This window comes from Vombatus ursinus, unplaced genomic scaffold (assembly GCF_900497805.2).
Source record: "Vombatus ursinus unplaced genomic scaffold, bare-nosed wombat genome assembly UNPS02014804.1, whole genome shotgun sequence".
NCBI lineage: Eukaryota > Metazoa > Chordata > Mammalia > Diprotodontia > Vombatidae > Vombatus > Vombatus ursinus.
In genome coordinates, this window is record NW_020954582.1 from 787,624 (window position 1) to 811,950 (window position 24,327).

Here is a 24,327-nt window from a genome sequence, read left to right on the forward strand (position 1 = left end):
CCACCTCCTTCTGGTCTAACTCAGCACCCTCCCTTCTCCTCTCAGCGCCCTTCCCCCCTCTTCCTGATCTGTCTCAGCACCCTCCTCCTGGTCTATCTCAGTACTCTCCCCCCTCCTTCTTTCTCTCCAGCATTGCCACCATCTCAGTTCAGACCCTCCTGGTCCCTTACCTAGACTGTTGTGGAAATTCCTAATTGGTCTTCTTGGGTCAAGTCTCTTGCATCCTCCGCATCACAGCCAGAACTCTGGAAGCCCCAGAGACTCCCTCTTGACTCTGGGACACCTAGAAATTCCTCTCTGGCATTCAGAGCCCTTCTCTACCTGACTTCTTCCTGTGTCTCCATGCATTCTGTGGTCCAGCCTTTGGCCTCCTTGCTGTTCCTCACACACTGGCTCCTTCCACAAGCTGCCTCTTTACATTAGCCTCAGTTTCCCTCAAGGCTTCACCCTGTGCAGCAGGTTTTTTCAGTCCCCTCCCAAGCTGCTGTCACCTTCTGAAGACTCCCTTGCATCTATTTTGTCAATAGTCAGCAAACATTTATGAAGTGCCTACTGTGTGCTAGGCACTGAGATACAAGAAGAGTCTAAAGACAGTCCCTGTCCCCCAGGAGCTTACAGTCTAAAGGGGAGACAAGCCATACCGCAAGCTGAAAAGCTGGGAGCCCAGGCGGGATGTGATAGATGACTGACTGCCTTTGGGCCTTGCCTGAGAGGGATGGAGGTTAGACTTTTAGGAGGCGGGAGGAGAGCCTGAATGATAAAGGTGGGACAAGATGTGTCCTGCTCACTGTGTCTGCCTTTCTCAGTGCCTTGCCCATAGGAAACACCCACTTAGGGCAACAGTTAATGATTTCTGAAATAATTTATAGTGCTGAGGATCAGGAAACCCCTGCTTGGCTTCCCTTTCTTTCCCGCTTGGTGGTCTGCTGGGAGCCTTGGGCCCAATCCGTTTCCTAATGCCTTGCCTTGGTGTCGGGGGGCTGTCAGGTCTGTTGCAGGTCTCAGGGTCCTTTTAGGGTTTCGTTTGGTCTGAATGCTTCTGCCTCTTGGATGACTGGAGCTAACCCCGTGGAGCAGGATTGACTCTGTTTACTTCATGTGACAGTCTACCTTCTCGAAAATCATCTGAATTCCATGGCTCAGAGTTTTGAGGAAAGCGTCAGATACTTTGATATGTTTTACAGAAGAAAAATCAGTGTCCTTTAAAATGGTTGCTGAAGGCTGACGGTGGTTTTTCAACTCAGTCTGAAATTCAGGAGTTTTCAACTCCCTTCTTCCTCTGTAAAGTTTAAAGCTGAGCATGCTGTAGCATTGTTGGGCTTTAATTAGCTGGAGCTCTTCTATAGCATCAGCCTTTGATTCACGCTGGGGTTTCCAAGAACACCAGCTGCTTTCATTTATCTTAATGATGTTGAGTGAGTTGGAATTTTTATTAATAGCTGTTACATTATATTTAAAAGATCTCCTTCATATCACATGTGATTACATAGTATGTTCTCTAAGTTGTTTGTTCTCTGAAATGTGAGTAGGCAGTTGATGAAAGTGTAATTTCTCCACTGTGTTCGGTATATTGATAGGGTGGGGGTAAAAGATTTTAGTACTTTGGAGAATAAAGGGTGGTCCTTCAACTTTTGTCTTAGGTCATTTGAAAATGGAATAGTAGCTTTGCTTTGTGGTCTCTCCTAGAAGAGAGACGGGCACTGCATTCAGGGCAGGCTGAAAGTGAAGATGTCGGCTTGTGACTGTCATGTTGGTTTTCAGAACCCCTTTTGCTTGGTCACTTCACAATTACAAATTTTAAAACATGCCTAGTTGTTTCTCCCATACAAAGCTCAGGCATAGCTGTTGAGTTATTAGTTGAGTGTACAGGTAATCATAGGCAGATGGATCTTTTAGAGCAAAATTGCCTGATCAAAAAACCCTAATTTTTCAGACATACTTTTTGAAAAATTTAACTTAATTTATTTTTTTGTTACATGTTAAGTTCCAAGCTGTCTCTTTCTCTCCTCACCTCACACTAGAGTGTGAAACACCATTTCACACACACAGCCATACTCTACATACTTGATTTTTCAGTTCTTTTCTCTGGAAGTGGACAGCATCTTTCTTTATAGGTCCTTTGGAGTTGATTTGAATATGTATAATACTCAGAATAGCTTAGTTGCTCACAGTTGTTCTTCAGACAGGTTTGTTGTTACTGTGTCCAGCATTCTCTTGGTTTGGCCCATTTCATTCTTCATTATTTTGTGTGAGTCTTTCCATGTTTTTCTAAAATTAACCTGCTCATCATTTCGTACAGCACAGTAATGTTCCATCACAGTCATGTAGCACAATTTGTTCAGCCATTCCCCAATTGATGGGCATCTCCTCAGTTTCCAGTTCTTTGCTACTGCAAAGAGAGCTGCTATAAATAGTTTAGAATATAGAGATTCCTTTCCCATTTTTCCTGATCACATTGGGAAACAGACCTACTAGTGGGTCAGAGAGTATAACCAGTTTTATAACTCTTTGGGCATAATTCCAGATTGCTCTCCAAAATGGTTGGATCAGTTCACAGTTCTACCAACAGTATATTAGTGTCCCAATCTTTCCACATGTCCTCCAACATGTTATTTTCCCCTTCTATCATTTTAGCCAAAATGGTAAGTGTGAGACACATTTTTGAAATCTAAATTTTTTTTGTCTTTATCCTGCAGAGAAGGCAGCACCTTGAAAAGTTACATACTTAATCAAATTAAACTGTCATTGCTCAATTTTTGAAATTTCTTTCCCCCTTCCCATTGAAATACCTTGCAGGAGCCACCAAGGGCAGATTTGAATTTTTTGAACTGGCCCGTGGTCATTGGGAGCCAAATATGGTGAGTATGGTGGCATGCAAGCTGAGTAATACACTTCCATGGATTATAAATGGCTTTTAAAAAGTAATTGCCCAAATGTTTTGAATGATGGCCCTATGTTGGTAAACATGTGATCTACCCAATAGATTCTCTTGAGGGATGGCACTCATGTATATTTAGCCAAATTTAGTTTATTTGCTTAAAAACGCGAACAACAAAATGCATTCTCCCTTATAGTAACATCTCATACTATACAGTTTAAGACTTTATTATAAGCTTTTCTCATTGGCTCAGATTTTAGATTTGATGAATGTCACATACTGACGTGTGTGTGTGTGTGTGTGTGTGTGTGTGTGTGTGTAGCTGAGACAGTTATTTAGCATTTAATTTCAAGCAATTAGAATATTGCAATTTTTTGGTACTGTTTATTCAATGTAAATTCATGGTTTCTGCCCAGTATTCTCTGTGACATCATTTCATTAAATTTCTTAACTCTAGTATTTTTATACTTGTGCCATACTTCTGAAAGTTGAGAGCACTGTGGGAGTCTTGGCCTTTAGGCAACGGGAGAGTAGAGGAGAAAGTGGCAGTGGTGTGTTTGAATACTCATGATATGAAATTAAGAAAAAAAAGAAAGCAAGCTTTTCCTCGGCTCCAAGTCACTTTACAAACGGGCTTGGCTTCAGCAGCCACTTCAGGTTTTATTTCAAAGGAGCTTTTTACACGGTAGTGACCCAAAATGACATCATTCTACTTTTCATTGATTTGCTCACCCAGTAACAACCATCATTCTTTCACAAAATACAGGTTAAAAAGAACCTATGACCTAACATAGTTGGAGTGCTGATCTGGCTCTGTTGGACAGAAATGATGATGATTTTACTCTCATGTCCTGGTTTAAAGAGAAAAGCACTTTCGATCATATTGTGTGTTCCTATAACACTTCACATTTTTTTTGAGTGTTTTCATGCACAGTCTTAGTAAGGTAGGTAAAAGCCCACCTTTTTCACAAGAAGACTGGAGGCACTTGAGATCTCCTAAAGTCTGTACTGCCTCAAGGGAAGCTTGTTGAAATAATGCAGATCAGTATTTAACCAGGGCTCTGGGGTGGGGGGTGGGGGGGAGAAAGTTAGCTTCTGCTTGGAACCTGACCTGACTGTCTCAAGTATGACTGCTTACAGAAGGGGAGGAGGCCCCATTTGAGCACTGGCTGATGACCATGCAGAGTTCAGGGCCTCTGGGAAGGACAGTGTTCTTGCCCATCTTGTGGTGAACACGAATAAAGTCAGCAGGAGCAGATACAGTCCAACTTGACTCAACGCAGATGTCCAAGTTGTTCATTTTCTGCAGCTGTATCTCATCGATTTGACTGGGGTAATGGGGAGCTCCCAGTGTGGTAGAGCTAATTTTCTCACCCAAAGTCAAAGCCAGTCTGTTTGACTTGAAGAAGGCAGACCTTGGATTTAGGTGTTCCAGGCTCTCAGGCTTTGCCTGTTCACCAGCCCACATTGCTGCTTGGAACATATGCAAAGTAAATGGTCTTTTTCATTAAATAGCTAACTCCTGGATACAGCATTGAGAGATGAAACCATTCTGTTGTAAAGCAAGTAATTTTTGGTGATCTGAGTAATCAGGCTCTGTTTTAGTCATTTGGATTTTTGTGCTATGTGTTTTCTTCACATGAGAACATCTGCAGGCAAGACTTTATTTTTAATAATATTTTATTTTTTCCCTGATTACATGTAAAAACAATTTTTTTAACATTTTCTCTCTTTTTTTTTTTAATTTTGAGTTCCAAATTCTATCTCTCCCTCCCCCTCCCCTTCCTGAGACAGTAAGCAATCTGATAGAGGTCGTACATACATGATCATGTAAACCATTTCCATTGTAGTCATTTTGTGCAAGAAAACTCAACAGAAAAAAGGAAGTGAAAAATGGTATACTTTGATCTGCCTTCAGACTCCATCAGTTCTTTCTCTGGAGACAGGTAGCATTTTTCAGCATGAGTGCTTTGGAATTCTCTTGGTTTAGTGTGTTGCTGAGAATAGCTAAGCCATTCACAGTTGATGATTGTACAGTATTTCTGTTACTGTTCACAGTGTTCTCCTGGTTCTGCTCACTTTGCTTTGCATCAATTCACGTAACTCTTCCCAGTTTTTTCTGAAGTTGTACTGTTTGTCATTTCTTACAGCACAATAATATTCCATCACACTCATATGCCACAGCTTGTTCGGTCATTCCCCAGGTGATGGGCATCCCCTCCATCTCCAGTTCTTAGCCACCACACACAGAGCTGCTATAAGTATTTCTGTACAAATAGGTTCTTTTCCCTTTTTTTAAAGTCATTTAGGGGCTTAGTGGCGAAGTCTTTTGATGATAGGATCTGGCACATAGGTAGGATTTTCTGTCTAATAGGTAGATATTTGGAGATGCTGGTAATCTGTAGATGTGCTTGTCAGAGCCGCGTCATGACTCAATCGTGTTAGCCATGACTGATCGGTAGGCCCTCTGGTGTTTGAGCTGATGAACTGAAGAATTGGATCTTCTCCGCCGATTCATGCTTCATCTTTATAGCACTTACACTAAGGGTCCCATTTCGTCTCAGTGACCACTTAGGATGGAAAAGCAGAAGTTCAAATGTCGTTTTCTCTCTTGAGTCTCAACATGTACAATTTGATTCTTGAATGTAAATAAGCACTGTGTTTTCAGGCCCAAAGATCTGGGAGATTTCTAAGAATTGCGCTTTGCTTTTGTTTTTGAAGTGGTGAGCAGGGAGGAGTGCATGTGGGGGAGGGAGCTTGGGAGCCAAGAGGCCTTGTGGTGGGCTTTCTTTGCTTTTCAGTTTCTTCTCAGGGCGTATTGAGTCTGTCTCTTCTCTTCCACGTGGAATTGGGTTCCAGGGGAAAGAGCCTTGATTCCCTTGGGATAGATCCCAGCGTTGGTGCTTACTTCCCACCTATGTGACCTGGGACAAGTCACTTTACACCTCCCTGGGCCTCGGGTTTCCTCATCTGTAAAACATGGGGTTTGACTCAGCCTCCTAGTCTATGACCAGTGCAGCCCTGCCACCAGTAACAGAGAATGAACTGTTAGTCTTCAGAAATAACAGTATAGGATAATTTTTCATGATATATGTATTAAGGAGCATGTAACACTTTAGCTAGTTTGAATGCACTCAGCCAAGAATGCTGCAAACTTTTAGACAGTGGAAGTTTCTTTGTATCAGTTCATTTTAAACCCAACCTTTCGGCCTTCAGTTTATTTTCTCTTACGTTCCTTTGATGTAGCCTTTGGTGGAAAAGTGCCCCAGGTGTTGGCATCAAGGTTTACTTTGAGTTGGTGTTCAATTTAGGGTTCTTGTGTCCAGCCATTCGAAGGCAGCCAGGCAGAAACTTAAACTTCCTTCTTCCTGCAAGAGCGATGTGGCTGAAAGTGATTTGTACTCTGAAGAATTAATTTTGTTAGTGATCTTGGTGGTTTTACTGAAAGAGTCTCTTTGCTTTAAAAGCAGCTAGGAAATGGATTGGAATGAGCTTCCTAGGGGTTGGAAAAGAAAGCTGAGATTGCATAGTCAAATGCCATCACACTGTCTTAGTTCTTGTGGTGACGGACTGAAGGGATTTGAAGAACAAATTTGTCAAGATAGAGTAAATTAGCATGTTTTTCAAATTGCCTGTTGCTGGGGAGAGAGGAAAGACCAGCAGTCATTGGACGTATTTAAACTGGACTTGCATTTTTTTCCGAGATTCATAAAATTCATAAATGAGATTGATAATCATGTGTATAGTATTTTGTGCCAAATGATAGGCCCTTAAAAGATTCCAGAAGACAGTATTGCGTAAACATAAAAGAATTATGATCACAACACCATTTGAGTTAGTTGGGTCTGTTTTTTGTTTTTTTAATATATATTCCTGAGCACTGAGGTTTGAAGTGGGTAAAGCTGTAATGAAAGAGAGTGTGTATTTTTTGAAAGCCTCCTTATCCACAAAAGGCAGAGAGTAATAAGAAACTTAGGAACCATTACCATTTAAGAATCAGAAATGATGATAGGGGAAAATAAGATAGGAATCTGCTCCAGGCCAGTTAAGTAGACTGAGTCGGCCAACAAACTTGCCTGCCAATGGAGGAGAGAACATGGACATAGAGAAGCTTAGCTATAGGGAGCACACTGGTACATGGACCAGTGCCCCTGGGCACCAGAAAGGGTCAGGGGTGGGGCCAGAGGTAGGCTTGAACCAGGTCTGCCTGGCTTTGTGGGCAGTCTACTATGCCAAGTGGAAACTGTAGGCAGATTGACTTCGAAAACCACAAATTAACATGGTCTGGGTTGTATGGTATTTTTATTTATTTTATTAAACATATCCCAGTTTAATCTGGTTTTGACTACACTTGGGAGGTTAACACCGTGATGCTGAAATTTGACCTTGGTCTTGAAGGGAGAGACGGATTTTGAGAGGAAGAGGTGGGGAGGCAGTCCCTTCCTGGAAGGGGACATTTCTAGTACAAAGACCTAGCTATGGGAGATGAGATACTGTTATAAGGAACAGAGTATGTTGAAAGTGGGAAGGTACTTCGTGACCAAATTGTGAAGGGCTTTTCCAGAGCTAGACAGAGGATCTTGTGTGTGATGCTGGAAGTGAGGGGGGTGCTGTAGCCAGTAAGCAGTAGCTAATGTGTTATCTCCCCTGATCAACTGAGCATACCTTGAGGGCAGGGACTGCTTTTTGCCCTTCTTTCTTTTGCTGGCACTCAGCCCAGGGCCTGGAACTTAGTGTGGCCTTAATCAGTGTTTGTTGATTGACTGACTAGAAGAGGACACAGACTCGGGTCTGCTGGTAGCTGGAAGGCAGAGTGGAGTGGAGAGAGACTTGGCGTAAAGAGAAGTAGGAGATTATCATGGTAGTTCAAGTGAGAGATGATGTGCCTTGAAGTAAGAGGGCTGGGGTGGGGAGGGGAGTAATGAGTTTAGTTTTGGTCCTGTTGAATTGTAGATGTCTCTAGGACCTCTAGTTTGAAAGGATTTATTTCCCATGTTCATTCACAGTTGTTGTTACCGTTATGGCCGACTTGGGTTTTATAAAGATAGTATGATAATATTCAGATTTGGCACCTTCCCGTGACAAACTCTGCCTTAAGCTCCTAGGGTTATTTTAAAATTCAAATTCAGCACACCATTGGAACCACCAGTATTTTAAAATGCATTAATCATTTTTACATCAGGTCTTTTGCATTTAAATTTAATATAAACTCATATAAATGTAAAATTCAAATTATAAATATAAAAATTAAATAATTTTAACAGTGAGCCAATCTCTGTTGTATGTTAATGGACTATTGCGTTGTGTCTGTGGTATCACTGATGTGGAACTCTGTAACGCAGGACACGTTGTGGCCATTTTAATGCATTCTTGTCTTGTGTATCCGTCTTGTCCGTTTCATCTCATAGAGAAAATCCATGAGGAGGGGGTTCAGTCATGTTCTGGGGGGGATGCATGTGGGCAGTCTTATTAGACTGTAACAACAACCAGAAACCTCTCCAAGGGTAGCTGAATCACACAATTATACAAACCGTCTTGGGAATGTTACGGTTGTGACTTAACAAGGGACCATCCTATTCTAAATCTGTGAGACTCAGGGAATTCCATTTGTAAATGGTGTGCTCTGCTTTCCCCGTGGCTCTTGCTGGCTTGATGGATGGCCTGGGGTCAGGTTCCATCTCTGACCCGCGCTGGCTTTGCCCTCTGTAGAGCCTAAGATTTTAAGAGAAGGTGCCACTTACGTGGCTGGATGGGGTTGTGAACTCACTGATCTGGTTCCTTTCCTTTCCTTACCTTAGGCTTATTTAAAAGAGGACTAAAAGGGGCAACTTGTGTACTCATTGGGACAATACACTGGGAAGCCTAATCCAAACCACTCACTCCTTTGTTTTAATACCTCATGGTTTGGTTTGGGTTGGGTTGGGGTATTTTGTTGTTTCATTATTTCCTTGAATAAAGCTGTGGACCTGAGTGGATGATTGGATCAGCCAGGACAGGGGAGGAAGACTCCCGAGGTCCTTCAAGCAAGGTATCACTCTTCTCCTGCTGTTGGAGTTGGATCACCTTCCATCAGAGGTGGAATCCTGATGATTCTTGCAGGCCTCTCTCCTGTATAATTGCCCTGCTTCACAGCTCCCAGGCGGTGGGTTTGTGAGCCTGCCTTCCTCCATCTTTTATCGTCCTTGACAACTTGACCACTTAAGCTGTCTCTCAGACCCATTCTCAGATCTTAGGCTGTTGGCAGCATACAGATGATTGGACAGCTCCTTCCCTAGAATCTTTGGCATAAGGAAGTGGTTTTCTACATCAAGTCACTTGGTCAGTTTTTTCCTGGAGGCTTAAGAAGTGATAGAGGACAGGGGAAATATGGTTTGGCTGCCATCCTTGTTTTCAGATCAGTGATTGAGAGAGACAGTGGGCCCTGTCAGAGGCCCCTCCTTGGCAGAGAGACTGAATTTCCTTGTACCTTGATGTCAAGTGTGCAGAGGGAGCAGGAGAGTTCCAGAAGTACATGTGAGGGACTCACAGGAAATGGTGAGATTATCCCTTTTCCCCCCCAAGAGGTTGGACTTGTTCCTCATAGCCTACATGGTGCAGATGTGTGTATCCTTGGAATTCACCCAGCCTTGATCGGGCCGCTAGGTCACGCCGGAGTGCATCGAACGCTGGGCTAGAGCTGGGAAGACTTGTCTTTCTACCCTCAGCAGTTACTGGTAGTGTGACTGGTAGGGCAAGTCATTGAACTCTGTCTGTCTCAGTTTCCTCATCAGTAAAATAGCTGGGGAAGGAATTGGCAAACCCGTTTAGTGTCTTTGCCAAGAAAACCCCAGTGGGGTCACAAAGAGTTGGGTGTGACTGAAACAACTGAACAACAAAATGCTTTTATTTATTTTTGCTTTGTGCAGGCAGGAACTGAGAATTTGTGAAATTCACATGGGTCAGTTTTGATACCTGTTCTCTATTTTAACTCTTTTAACCCTAGGGGGGGTGAAATGTGAACGCCCAAAGCTAAAATTACAGTATTAGGTCATTTTTGAATTTTAGTAAGATGAAAATAACACGTGCAAAGATCTAATGTTTTAAAGCAGATAATACCCCTTTGAAGATATTTATGTTATACATGTATTTATTGCATTACCAAAGAATTTAGTTCATTTCCCCTCCCCCTCTTTTATTCCCATAAAAATCTTGATTATTTTCTTGGAGGGACAGAAATAAGATCCCAGAAGTGAAAATGTTTGGAGTTGTTGCCAGTTGAAGTTGAAGCAGAGGTATACACTATATTTCTGAAATGAGTGAATTGTAAAAAGGGCTCGGGTCACAAAATTTTAGTTTATACACAACTTTTGAAAGAAAACCTCCATCTTTAGACTGTTCTTGTATTTGTGGCATTCCTGTCATCCATCACCATAGTTATAAGTGAAAAATTGGACCAAGATTTCTGTGTTTTCCTTGGGGCAGTCTTAACGGGGATCTTCCTGGCACTTGGGGCATAGTTTGAACCACACAAAATGGTTAGACTCTGAGGTAAGTGATTTAACCAGTCCCTGGATTTAGGGCTTGAAAGGAAGCCCTTGTTCTTTCATTTTTTTGGAGAAGGACAGTGAGGCCCGGACAGCATCATGGAGCTCCCAGTCAAGCCCAGAGCTGCAGACTCCAGACTCGATGTGACCCTGGGCAAGTCACTGAACTTCTGTATCTTGTCCCTGTGCAGACTCAAGGAGATGGGCATGCTTTGAATGTTATAGTTAATTATTGCTGTCAACACAATATAAAATGAAAATGGAGAGAGGATCTGGAGGAGGTTAAGGTGAATAACTGACTGACAGGATGGGCGGGCCTCTTTATGACTAAGAATAATTCATATTTTCCCATTTTTACCACATTTTCATTATTTTCTATTTCCACTATCAAACTGAGGCTGCTAGCATTTCTTCACCTTGCTAATTGGTGATTAAGAGGTTGTAATTAGAGGGGTGGAGCCAAGATGGCAGAGTAAAAGCAGTGACTTGCTTGAGCTCTCCCCGAAACCCCTCCAAATACCTATTAAAAAATTGGCTCTGAACAAATTCTAAAGCAGCAGAACCCACAAAAAGACAGAGTGAAACAAATTTACAGGCCAAGACAACCCGGATGGTTGATCAGAAAGGTCTGTCACGCCAGGTGGGGAGAGGAGCGCAGTTCAGTGTGGGCGTGCAGACAAACTAGGCCTCAGCAAACCTGGAGCAGGCCTCAGAGGACTGAATCATGGGCAGGTATGGCGGTTTCCAGACTTCTCAACCCACAAATGCCAGACAGCTTAGAAGGTCAGTAGGAAAAGTCTGTGTCTGTGGTGAGAGAGAGAAGCACAGAGCCAACCAGTCCCCAAGTGCGGCCCTGGGGCGGCGGCTGCTTCGAGAGCTTCCAGCCCACAGACTGAGGGGGAATCAAGTGGCTGATCAGAGGGGGATTGCAGGGATCTCTCTGCTGGTGCAGGATTCTCTTGCTTTGCCTGCGCTTGGATCTGGGTCACAGTTCTGGGTGGCAGTCCTGGGGCGAGGAAGAGTGCTGGCGTGATAGAGCTTGTAGTGGCGGTGGAGAGGGAGTCCTCCTCACAGTTCCAAGGCAGAAAAGAGTGCTTGTGTTCACTCATAGACCAGAGCACAGGCCAGGAAAGGAGTAAACACCTCTCCCTTGATCATAGCACCTTGGAAGAACTGAAAATTTACATGTCCCTAGATGTATCTCGGGAAACAGCTGCACAAAACCCCCAAAGCTTGGGACAGTACGTTGTCCACACTGGAATCAGACTCCTACCTTAACAAAGAGTTTATAACTCAAGTAATTGACTGGGATCATGAGCAAGCAGCACAAAAAGGGTCAGACTGTAGAATCTTACTTTGGTGACAAAGAAGATCAAAACATACAACCAGAAGAAGACAACAAAGTCAAAGCTCCTACGTCCAAAGCCTTTAAGAAACATATGAATTGGTCCCAGGCCATGGAAGAGCTCAAAAAGGATTTTGAGAAGCAAGTAAGAAAAGTAGAGGAAAAACTGAGAGTGATGCAAGATAATCATGAAAAACAAGTCAACAGCTTGCTAAAGGAGACCCAAAAAAATACTGAAGGAAATAACACCTTAAAAAAATAACCTAACGCAAAAGGCAAAAGAGATCCAAAAAGCCAATGGGGATAAGAATGCCCTAAAAAGCAAAATTTGCCAAATGGAAAAGGAAGTCCAAAAGCTTACTGAAGAATATACTTTCTTAAAAATTAGAATGGAACAATTGGAAGCTAGTGACTTTATGAGAAATCAAGACGCTGTAAAACAAATCCATAAGAATGAAAAAATAGAAAACAATGTGAAATATCTCATTGGAAAAACAACTGACCTGGAAAATAGATCCAGGAGAGAGATTTTAAAAATTATTGGACCATCTGAAAGCCGTGATCAAAAAAAGAGCCTAGACATCACCTTTCAAGAAATTATCAAGGAAAACTTCCCTGATATTTTAGAACCAGAGGGCAAAATAGAAATTGAAAGAATCCACCAATCACCTCTTGAAAGAGATCCTCAAAGGAAAACTCCTAGGAATATTGTAGCCAAATCCCAGAGTTCCCAGGTCAAGGAGAAGATACTGCAGGCAGCCAGAAAGAAGCATTTCAAGTATTGTGGAACCACAATCAGGATAACACAAGATTTAGCTGCTTCTACATTAAGGGACCGCAGGGCATGGAATATAATATTCCGGAGAGCAAAGGAGATAGGATTACAACCCAAGAATCACCTACCCAGCAAAACTGAATATAATCCTTCAGGGGAAAAAGTGGTCATTCAGTGAAATAGGGGGCTTTTAAGCATTCTTGATGAAAAGACCAGAGCTGAACAGAAAATTTGACTTTCCAATACAAGACTCAAGTGAAACATGAAGAGGTAAACAGGAAAGAGAAATCATAAGAGACTAATTAAGGTTGAATTGTTTACATTCCTGCATGGAAAGATGATATTTGTAACTCATGAGACCTTTGTCAGTATTAGGGTAGCTGGAGGGAAAAAATGATATGTAGGTATGTATAGATAGATGGAGAGAGAGCACAGGGTGAGTTGTGATATTAAGGGGTGAGAGAGGATTATACTGGGAGAAAGTGAAAGGGAGAAGCAGAGTGGGGTAAATTACCCCACATGAAACAGATAAGGAAAGACTTTTACAGTGGAGGGGAAACGGGGGAAGGTGAGAGAGAATGAGTGAATCTTGTTCTCATTGGATTTGGCTTAAGGAGGGAATAACATACACACTCAATTGGGTATGGAAATCTATCTTAACCTACAGGAAAATGGGGGGGGAAGGGGACAAGATTGCAGAGGGATGATAGAGGGGAGGGCAAATTGGGGGAGGGGGTCATCAGAAGCAAACACTTCTGAGGAGGAACAGGGTCAAAAAAGAGAATAGAATAAATGAGGGATGGGATAGGATGAAGGGAAATATACTTAGTTTTTCACAACATGACTACTATGAAAGTGTTTTGCATGCCTACACATGTATAACCTGTTTCGAGTTGCTTGCCTTTTCAGTGAAGGTAGGTGGGGAGGGAGGAAGGGAGAAAATTTGGAACCCAAAGTTTTAAAAACAAATATTAAAAAAAATTTGTTTTCACATGCAACTGGGAAATAAGAAATACAGGAAATTGGGTATAGAAATCTATCCTGCCCTACAGGAAAATAGAAGGGGAAGGAGATAATAGAAGGGTGGGAGAGATAGAAGGGAGGGCAGATTAGGGAAAGAGTTACGCAGAATGCATGCCATCTTGGGGTAGGGGGAGGGATGAGATGGGGAGAAAATTTAGAACTCAAAATCTTGTGGAAGTGAATGTTGAAAACTAAAAATAAATTAAGAAAGTCAAAGGATTAGGAAAAAAAAGAACTTAGCGTAATGTCTGGAATATTGTAGGCAACCAATAAATGTTTTTGGATTAATTAATGGAAAAAAAAGAAAAAAGAAAAAAAGAGGTTGTGATTACTGAGGCAAGATTACAGTGAGGGAAAGCTACAGAAGGATTTAAAAAAATGGTAAAGCAAACAGCATCTCACCTGTCATGTAGAAACCCTGGCTGGCCAGGTCCTAGCATCAGTGTCCTGGCCAGCCCTGCTCATCCCAGGCAGCCGGGAAGCACTCTGTTCTGGCGCTTGTCAGCTGTCTTCTCTTCTCTGCGCAAAGAGCTTCTTGAGATAAGAGTGGGGAAGGGAGGGTCTCCCACTTACTGGGACACTTTATGTAGACTTCCCCCCCTCCCCAGGCCTGGGAGAGGCAGGAAGAGCCTAATGATGGTTTACCTGGCATGTCACAGACACCTCATTGGGCTGACGGCAGAGGACAGGGAGGTGCTCAGGACTGCGGTTGCTTTCTTTAGTGCTTATGAAGGCTGATATTCATCCTGCTAAATTATTTGAAGTAATAGATTTTTATTTTATTTCATTTCATTTATTTATTTATTTTTAGGCAATTGGGGTTAAGTGACTTGCCCAGGGTCACACAGCTACTAAGTGTCAAGTGTTTGGTCTGAGGCCGGTTTTGAACTCAGGTCCTCCTGACTTCAGGGCCGGTGCTCTATCCGCTGCGCCACCTAGCTGCCCCCAAGTAATAGATTTTTAAAAGGGAATTTTAAAAGTGAATAGTAAGAAATGTATCTCTAGTATTTTAAAATGATAGCTGAAGTTGTTTTGTTTTGTTTTCTGTTTTTGCTAGGGATTGGGGTTGGGGCTTCTTTATTTAGTGGTGGTTTACAGACATGTCGGGGTAATGCCATTAGTTGATATTGAAAATAGAACCCTGGGGAACTCTTTGTTTCATAGCAGTAATTCTCCAAAGGGGCTGGGAAGCAGGTTGATTGTGTATTCTGGGGTGCGTCACGTCCTTCCTCCCTCCCGTTTTGTGCCCTCCCAGTTGGGGGGCAGTAAACAGTGGACCCCCATGCTCAGCTCTGCCTCTTGCTCTGCCCACCATATCCCAGGGGCCCTTAATTTCCTGGGGTTCGCTTAGGAATCTGGGGCTTCACAGCATTGTGTTGTTTTCTTTTTTGCATTTTTTTTTTTTTCTGCAAACATTGAAGTGCCTGGGCTCTAGAATGTGCTATCTCTGCTGTTGAGAAGTTTACAGTCTACTCTTATGTTGAGACAGTAGAGCGGTACTAAATGTTAGAAGTTGGCTGGTGGAAGAGAGACGGCAGAACCTCGAAGGCAGGGCGCCATTTTTTTCTGGGGAAGGAAGAGCAGGGCAGAGATGTTGGTGAGCCCTTTAGGTGAGTGGGCAGGAGGTTGTGGCTGCCATCATGGGGTACCTCAGAGTGTTTTAGTCTTCAGAAGAGGCTGAGGGGCAGCTCGGTGGTACAATGGATAGAGCTCTGGTCTGGGGTCAGGAGGACCTGCATTCAACACCAGCCTCAGACACCTGACACTTACTAGCTGTGTGACCCTGGGCAAGTCACTTAACCCTGATTGCCTCACCAAAACAAAAAAGAAAGAAAAAGAGAAGAGGCTGGCATATTCAAGTCTGGGGGTCATTGCCCTGGTTATTGGGAGGGCTGATTTCAGAGCAACCACAAAGAGGTCAGTAAGTACAGCCTCAAAAGGAGGTGGCATAGAGTACTCCTGCTCCTCAGGAAGACCTGAGTTTGAATCCTGCCTCCCACATTTAGTTAGCTCTGTGGACCAGAGCAAGGCACTTGCCCCATCTGTGAAATGGGGACAATGATAGATGGATCTAATACAGTTTGATGGAAGGATGCCCTGACCTAATGGCCCCCAAGCTCTTTGCCACCTTCGGAGCGCTCTCTCCATGTCCGTTGTTGTCTGTATTAAGGAGGAGGCCAGGCCCTGCCACTGGGTGCCTGGGTGACCCAGGGCAGGGCGCCTCTGGGGATTGGGCTTGATAATTTCTCCTGCCCCTCCCACACTCACTGGGGACCCACGTGAGGCCCCAAACCCTGCTGGTCAGCCTGCGTGCAGGGCAGAGATGGATGCTCTCAGCTAGATCATCAGCTTGTTGAAGGGAAGGTAAAAATCGATGCCAAGTCAGAGGAGAAAATAGAAACCAGAAGCAAGTTGGGCATGTAGTCAAGGCAAGAGGTGGGATGGGAAATGAAGCAGACACTAGAAGAGATGGCCAGTCTATCGCTTTTCTTTAGGCCACTCATGTTTATAGTAAAATCAAGTCAAAGCTGTGTGTGTGACCATGCTTGTGCCCAGCTGGTAACGCCCTTTTTTAGCTTAATTGAGTTTGCCATAGTACATACTCAAAGAAGTGCTGGTTGGTTTGATGACAGTGTGAGTAGTCGAGGTCGCCGCACCAAGTGCTCTCAGTGAGGCCAGACCATGTTGATCTCTCTTATTTCACGTCTGGCTGACGAGGTATTGGGTAACCCTTGTGTGCATATGTTCATGAGGAGATTAGTGTTCTCTCTCTAGTTTTGCCTTATCTTCTGAGTCCTTCCATGGTGCCCGCCTCATGTGGCATGGAGGCGACTCTGGTCTCTGAGTGAGGAAGGCCTCGACGTGGCCTCAAGTCCTCTGGTGGGCCTGTTGTTCAAGGACCAGTTTCACTTAGAGAAGGCTGGGATCTGATGCCTCAGGGAGGGTGGAAGACATTGCGCTTACCGATGATTTTGCTCTAGTGTTTTCTGTTATCTTTGGTTCATACCTTGGATTCAGATTTTTTTTCTTTAATGTATTTGATGTTGATATATCTACATTGAATGCATTTTACATTAAAATACATTGAATGTGTTTTAGGATGGCTTTTAGTTCTTTCCTACCCAATTTAATTAGACCAATAACCTAATCTTGAATTCCATTTATCATTTGGTATATTCTTATTAAACCCAATTTTTGATCTGTAAGCAAATATTCAGAGAAATTATTTTATCACTGTTTTCTTTTCCTTTTCTTTTTCCTCACAAAAGTGAGGTTGCTGATGTGTCTCTTCTCTCCTCGTTGCCTGCCCATCATGGCTGACTCTTGTCTGTGTTCTCTGAGACACCATTCTAGGGGCCTCCCTCTCTGCCCCTGGGGCCCCAGGATTCTCCTACCTCCCCTTCTTGCCATGTGACTGACATATTTTGGGGGCGGCTCATTTTGTTTGCGTAATTCCTTATTTATGATGTGACTGACATAGGCTGCTCACACCCTTCATTACCTTTCTGGGTAACTCTCAACTTGACTTTTTTTGGAAGTCATAGTAGTCTGTGATTCTCAACCATAGGATAGAACTAGTAAAGTATTAGTGTTTGAAAATGAGCCTTTGTTTCTAAGAGAACAACCTTGGGTCATCAGAAGAACTATGTAATTGCCTGACTGCAATCTAGTACACGTCTTTTTTTCTGTTCACTTTTGCCCTACCTCACCTGTATCTGCAAGCATGCGTGGCAGCCACGCCCAGCAAAACCATCTCAAACTAAACCTGTTGGTGAGGTAGGGGGACACCTGAGACCCCAAGCATGTGAGCACTTGTCCCAGTAGAATGGGCACATGAGAACAATTTGCTTTAGTGGCCACGGAGGCGGCTGAACCAGGCACTGTGGGGCCTTTAGAGCTTGATTAGATATTGAAGATGCCGAGGTCATCCACTGCATCCCAGGCTATCGGCAGTTGTCTTAACTTTTGTCTTGATACTGGACTTTGATGACTGTGGAAGAGAAAGTGAGGCTAAGGACTTTGTGCAACTCTGCCTCATTTAAATCCCGTTCACTCAAAAGTTGGGACATAACACTGTGATGTCATTGGTCCTCTTTGAAAATGAAAGATGAATAATAGAGTGTATGTGGGTATGTGGGTGTACTCTCATATATCGAGTTCTCAGTAGTCTGGACAAAAAGGATTCTTCCCCTTGGTTTTTCCTGTGTGGACAGTTGGGCCAAACCCTTACGTGATGAGAGCACAAGGAAATCCCCATCAGGAGCGTCCACAGAGCTTTGCCACCAGTTGGGGAATGCCGCCATTTTGAATGTGATCTCCTTTGTGATGGTGGAGATCAATTGCCTTCGAGCGTGTTTCCCTGTTTTATGCCTTGCTTAATGTGCATGACCATAAGGTCTTTGAGCAAGGACGACTATGTTCTGTCTTCCAGTGAATCCTGTTGGATTTAGACTTGTTGCTGGAGGAGAAACTTTAAGCACTGGTTCCCTTTTCCAAATTCAATGCTTTTCAGACAATTATGAATGCACAGATGTGGTTTGCTGTGGAATAGTGGCTCGGTTTCCTACCAATATGCTTATTAAAGATGCTCACCAGATCTATGTGTATGGAGGTCATTTTCTAACTTGATACTGGTGGAAATGTAGATGTGTGGGTCAGTAGTTACTGGTGGTCTCTGTTACCATTTCAAAAAAAAAATAAGATTTGAGATAGTTTCCTGTCTTTTGATAGCTTACCTTCTTTCAGATACCTTGAAACCTGACCCTTCCGTGCCCTCAAAAATTATTTCTTCCATCACAGACCTTCTGTTTATGTTTTGTCTAGTCCATAGTATTGTTTCTCTTTTCCCAAGAAGGATGTGCAAACCTATGTGAGAGCTATAAAAATCTTTATGGATTTTCTTTTTTTTCTTCTCTGTGTGAGAATTATAAAAATCTTTATAGAATTTTTTTCTTCTCTTTGTGTCATGATGATTGATTTGTGTTTGTCATCTGAATGACATTATTAGTTATGTGGACATTTTTCCTCCATCCATTTATCTTTTTTCATTGTTATAATTTCTTTAAATAAGTCAGACTTGTTTTTAAAGCATCTTCCCCATTTTTATTTTTCTAGATTTGTATTTATTTTACTCTTTGTGCTAAGAAGTTGTATTTTTGCCTTCACATCTGGTTCAGCAATGACTCCCACATCAGTAAGAAGTTGTTTCCTGTAAAATATAATTCATTTTTGTGGTCATGTTATTTGGTGCTCCCCAGGTCTAGTACCTCCTGATTCTCTTCCTGAAGAAAAAGTATTCAGGCTATAGAGGTATGAGATTACACAATCATCTGTTATACAATTATTTGGTGCTTACAGTTTTTGGCCTCCCATGTTCCTTATTCCTCAATCATATTTTTCACCATTTTCACCTATAACCTGCTTCTGCATTAGAGTCACCAGGTATCAGAGTACACAGTGATTCATTTGGGAGAGTCTTTATAGCTTTTACCTCTTTGTCTGCAACAGATGCTGGTCTATCTGTTGCAGTTATTTTCATTGTGGTCTGTTTGCAAGTCTTCACCAGAAAGATGGATGACGAGACCAGCTGACCAAACATCTCATGAAATTAGGATTCTTGCTGCCTTTAGAGCTAAGATAGAAACACCCCCTCTTTTTGCCTAGTCAAGGAGAACCTGTGAGCCGTGCTTTCATGTACTACAACTTTATTCGGACTTCTGGCCTACCCTCTAATGACAACATCAAAATTGACAAGCTCAGTTCCTTCAGTAGTAAGCATGTGAGACAAGAATCTCATGATCAGGGTATTTTAAGTCAAGTTGATATTTATAAGTTGTCTGAAAACTACAGTTTCTTTCTCTCTTCTGCCCCCTTTTCTCTCCTGATACCATCACTGCTGATGCTCAAGACTGCACTCCCATTTTCCTTTGTTTCATAGGTTTTGTGGCCAGCCTACTGGTCTGTCTTGATGAGCTTTTCTTTAGACTGAGTCGGGCAGGGTTTTTGGGAAGCAGAAACTGGGATAGTTGTTGTTTGCCCTTTGTTTTCAAAGAGGACCAGTGACACCATGGGGTGGTAGCTTTCGTGGGTGAATTGGATTTAAGTGAGGCAGAGTTGCACAAAGTCACGACCATTGGCAGTGGCCTGGGATGCAGAGGACGACCTTGTCATCTTCAATGGCTGACCAGGCTCCAAGTGCTCCATGGTGCCTAGTTCCGCCGTCTTCATGGCTGTCAGAACAAATTGTCCTCATCCGCCCGTTCTGCTAGGGAAAGTCTTCACGTGGTTGGGGTAGACACCCCCTAATTTGCCAGCGGGTTTGAGACTCGTCATTACCCTCAGCCTGGTTTAGTCTGTCTGCACAGACAGTTTTACCAGGGTCCGGCCACTGCTCATGCTACAGCTTCCTGGAGCCCCAGGGGGAAGAGGCGCCCGCACACCAGAGGTGCTAGTCCTCCTGAACACTCATGTGCCCCGAGACATCCGAGAACCAGCCCGCATTTGGTGCTTCCTTGGCATTGACGTGAATAATTTCCGGTCAGTTCCACAGTGCGTGAGGCTTTGGGGAGGCTGTGGCAGCGTTTTCAAGAATCCTTCACGTCTCATCTTTTTGATTATCTGTAATAGGAGCTGCATTAATGCAGCCTTAAGTGCTCAGGACTTTACTTGCTTATTGATGTTGATTTTTCATAATTTCTGGCATTGGGCATTTTGGAATATGGATTTAGAAAAAGGTTGTTCACAAAATGAATAATTCACGAGGTGACCCAGCTTTGCTGAAAGCTGTGAAAATAGTTTAGATTAGGGGTTCTGAACCTTTTTTGTGTCATGGACTTCTTTGGTAGTTTGAAACCTCTAGGCCTCTTCTCAGAATAATATTTTGAGTAACATTTTTTTAATAATTGAAGGGTATGCTAAATTTTAGTTAGAGCCTAGTAAAAATAAAGTCTTTTTTCACCCAAATTACAGATCCTCTAAAGTCCATGTGCAAATATCAGTCTCTAGACCCCAGTTTAAGAACACAAAGTGTCTACAAAAACTCTAAGTGTTCAGTTTGGAGCATTTTGAAGATTTTATAATTTCTGCATGTAAAAGTCACTGACTTTTATTTCACTTCTTAAAAGAAAAATTGAGATTTCTTTGTCAAAAATTTGTTTCCCTTTTTTCCACTTTTTTGCACTCAGCTTTTAAATTAGACACTGAACAACTTTCTGTTGAAAAGTTACTGTCACCAGTGAGGAACCATTTTGAGCTAATTAACATGCTCTTCTGAGTGGACACACATGTACCGTGTGGTGAGCCCCTAAGCTTTGGGAGGAGGGGGCAGCTTATCTGGGCTTTCTGTTTCCCCTGGGATCTTAGGAAGTGCATTGGCTGCAGTAGACATGTATTAAATATTTGTCAGATATCCTACAAGTTAAACTAACACACTACAGCTTTATAAACGGCTACTTACAGCTGGTGATTTTGCAAGGCTGTCGAAGGAAAGTCATCAATTTTAAAAGCAATGACCAAAAAAAAAAAAAACAAAACTTCATGGCATTTTTCTAAAGTTTTAGGGAGTATTTACTGAATGGTTTGGGAGGGATGAGGTGTGATGGTCTCAGAGTCCCTGTCATCCCTTCCCTCCTGCATGCCCATCAGTAGCCAGGTCCTGTTTTGGGATGACCACATCCCCTGCCCTGGTGGTGTCTTTCACACATCTCATTTTCCATTTCTCCCTCTGATGCCTGCAGTAACAGCTTCCCAGCTGGTTTCCCACTTCTCATTTCCCCATCCTCTAGGTTTTCTTTCTTAGCTCTGACTCTGAAAGCCGAGGCCCTGCTTCTGATGTGCCCCCTGGTGTGACCCTGGCAAGTCCCTCATCCTCATTGGGTCCCCTAAGCCTAGGAAGGCTTCTCTGCAATGCCTGACTCCTTGGCCCTTTTGTGGAGGAATGGAAGATGTGAATGGGAGAGCTTATCTTCTGCCAAATTGGGCCCAGCCCTGAGAGCGGGCTGAAGCACAGCCTTCCGAAAACAAGGGCATCCTAGTGCTAGAAGTGAGACTGGGCTTGGGAGCTGTGTGGCATTTGAGAATGAGGGCCGCTGGGCTGGGTCCCTCCACACTCTTCTCCGTCACTCAGAGCATCCTGAGCTGCTGGCGTTAGTGGTGTTAGACCCAAGTTTCCTTGGGTGTAAGCAGTTCCTGGTGAGGGAACTTGCTCACCAGCGAACATCTGTGACATCCCGGGAGATTGCCCTGGAGCCCCAGACTTGGTGACTTCCTGGCACAACGTAAAGAATCTTAATTGTTTCGTAGCTGATCTTCTCCATTGCTGATTGTGCCACGCCCTCTGTCCTCTCTGCCGTCTGACCAGGCTTCGCTTTCCACCTCTCGCTTTCCTCAGCTCCCCATACTAGTCATGTGCTCCTTCACAACCCCAGAGCCGAATCTCACTTTACCTGCCTCCTTTGAGCTGACATTGCGCTGCTTTGCACAAAGATTTTCACAAAACAGAAGCTCAGTGAGCATTGGAGTTGAGCCTTTGAGAGGTGGCAAGGCTGGATTTATTTCCTCTTTGAGGATAATAACCCCACGTGTCCCCTGAAAGCCATCGATCACCTGGTTAGAACCATAGGGGACCTTGGAAACAGACAGACCTGAGATCACAGAGCCAGGAAGGAGCAGGGTCAGGACTCGGGTCCTCTGACTCCCAAGTTCCAAAGCTTTCTACCACAGGAAGCTAGTGACTTGGGGGCGGTGGGTGGGGAGTAGAGAGGGGTGGGTGGGGGTGTGTGTGTGTGTGTGTGTGTGTGTGTGTGTGTGTGTGTGTGTGTAGAGGGGAGGGTGGTGCAGGCAGGCAGGCTTTCCTACCTCACCTTCAAGCTCTCTGTACCCAAATTCAAGCCAACCCTTACGTGTACCTTCCCTCAGTCCGTGTCTGACCCCACCTGTTTCAGTTTTGTTATTGGAACCCTCTGCCACTTTGTCTCCTGTTCTCATTGCTGCTTCTTGCATTTAGAGTGAATTCAGTTCCCTTTTGTTCAGCCCCAACGAGGTACTGGGCCATTTGCTAGTTTCTAGGGATACCAAGAAAACCCCGTTGCTTGAGGAGCACTCACAGAAACGCCCATCTGGATAGCAAGTGGAAGAAAGCATTCCTGCCCACTTAATGTTCTTAAAAGAAAGAGCCTCATATCTTCAGATTTGGGGATATGTAGCTTGAGGACTCAGTTCAAGACTTTGCATCCTCATCATCCCCATGCCTGAGCTTTGGGTGGAAAGGTAGAGATAGACCCTGCCCTGCCCCAGGGGAAGTGCTAACGCTGAGTACAGAGGCATTGGCCTGAAGGCTCCTCGCCAAGAGGAGCCCATGGCCTAGGCCAACTCCAGGCCCACCCTGCCCTCTTCGGCCTTCTCTTTCTTTCCCTAAAGTGAAGGACGTGGACTTAAGTGAAGACAGCTCTGACCTCCAGTCCCTTCCTTGTCCCCATTTCTGTACCTCTTTGTAACATGACTTCAGACTGTCTGCACTAGCAGGGGCGGGAAGGCTCCGCTTTGTCTGATGGGTGTTTTCTGAATAGGGGCCAGTTCGCTCAGGAAGACCTCCTCCGTTCCAAGTAAAATGTTTTGCTAACCTGTTTGCAGTAACTTTTAAAAGACTGTGATGTAATAGTCGCTCTTGGTTTGCACTCAGTTTTTCTTTGTTGTTGCTAGTGCATCTTGGTGAGATGTCTCCCTTTGTCTCTGTAGTTATCAGAGACTGTTACAGACGATTGCCGTACTCGAGGCTCAGCGCACTCAAGCAGTCCAAGACCTCGAAAGTTTAGGCAGACACCAGAGAGAAGCGCTGAAAAATCCCATTGGATTTGTGGAAAAACTCCAGAAGAAGGTACCGAGTGGGTGTTTTTAAAGCTTTATTGGGATCTGTTATTTGGTGTGGGTCATGTGCACTGTGAAAAGCTTTCTGTCCTCCTCCTTCTCTCCCTGCCCCAGGCGCGCCAGCCCCTAGGCCCTTTTCCATCTGGTTTCCCCTCTGCTGATGCCATGCTTTTGTATGTGTCCTGTCTAGGAAAGAAGATGACTGGCTGGGGTGGAGTCACTTGGACAGGAGGGGACTTTTCTAAGACAAGATCAATACAGAATTAATAAGGTTGCTGGGAAAGTATTTTGAGGGTTTAGACTTTGGGATCTGATTATTTTTACAAATCATTGCCTAGAGAAGGAATTTCCTATTAATAAAAACAGCAGCCCTGTTAAAGTCCTTATGGCATTTAGTCAAAAAAACATGAGCGAGGGATCAAAATGTTTTTAATCCCCACATTGCTTTTTTGAAAAAAGGGAAAGTCTGGTAGTGTGGTCTGACAGAACTTTGGCCTTCAGAGAAGACCAGACACAGAGACACATACAGGTGAGGCGGCAAGGGGGTGCCCAGTGCCCAGAGCTCTGGGTCTGAGTTCAAATCCAGTCTCAGGCACTTATTAACTGTGTGACGCAGGGTAAGTTGCTTCACCTGTTTGCCTCAGTTTCGTCAACTGTGAAATGGAGGTCACAATGGCCTCCACTTCCCAGACTTGTGGCAAGGATCAAATGAAATGATAATTGAGGAATTACAGAAATGCTAGTTATTTTTATGGTTGTTCTTAATTATTCATACTCTGTGTGTGTGTGGAATTTCTTCCATATCTGGGTATCAAGAGAGCAGCTACCAAAATCTTTTTGAATTTGTTTTTTCATAATTAGAGGGCTCTAACTGTGTGTGTGTGTGTGTGTGTGTGTGTGTGTGTGTGTGTGTGTGTGT

General features: G+C 43.6%; 1 protein-coding gene across 10 annotated transcripts in view; it reads left to right on the top strand.

Moving 5' to 3' along the window:
- ZZZ3 (zinc finger ZZ-type containing 3) overlaps positions 1–24,327 on the top strand; it is a 101,638-nt gene that overhangs the window by 61,505 nt on the left and 15,806 nt on the right. For all 10 annotated transcript variants that reach the window (XM_027874105.1, XM_027874108.1, XM_027874102.1 and 7 more), the window contains one exon: positions 23,280–23,418. In XM_027874105.1, coding sequence (XP_027729906.1) covers positions 23,280–23,418 — 139 coding nt within the window. The remainder of the gene's footprint in view (positions 1–23,279; positions 23,419–24,327) is intronic.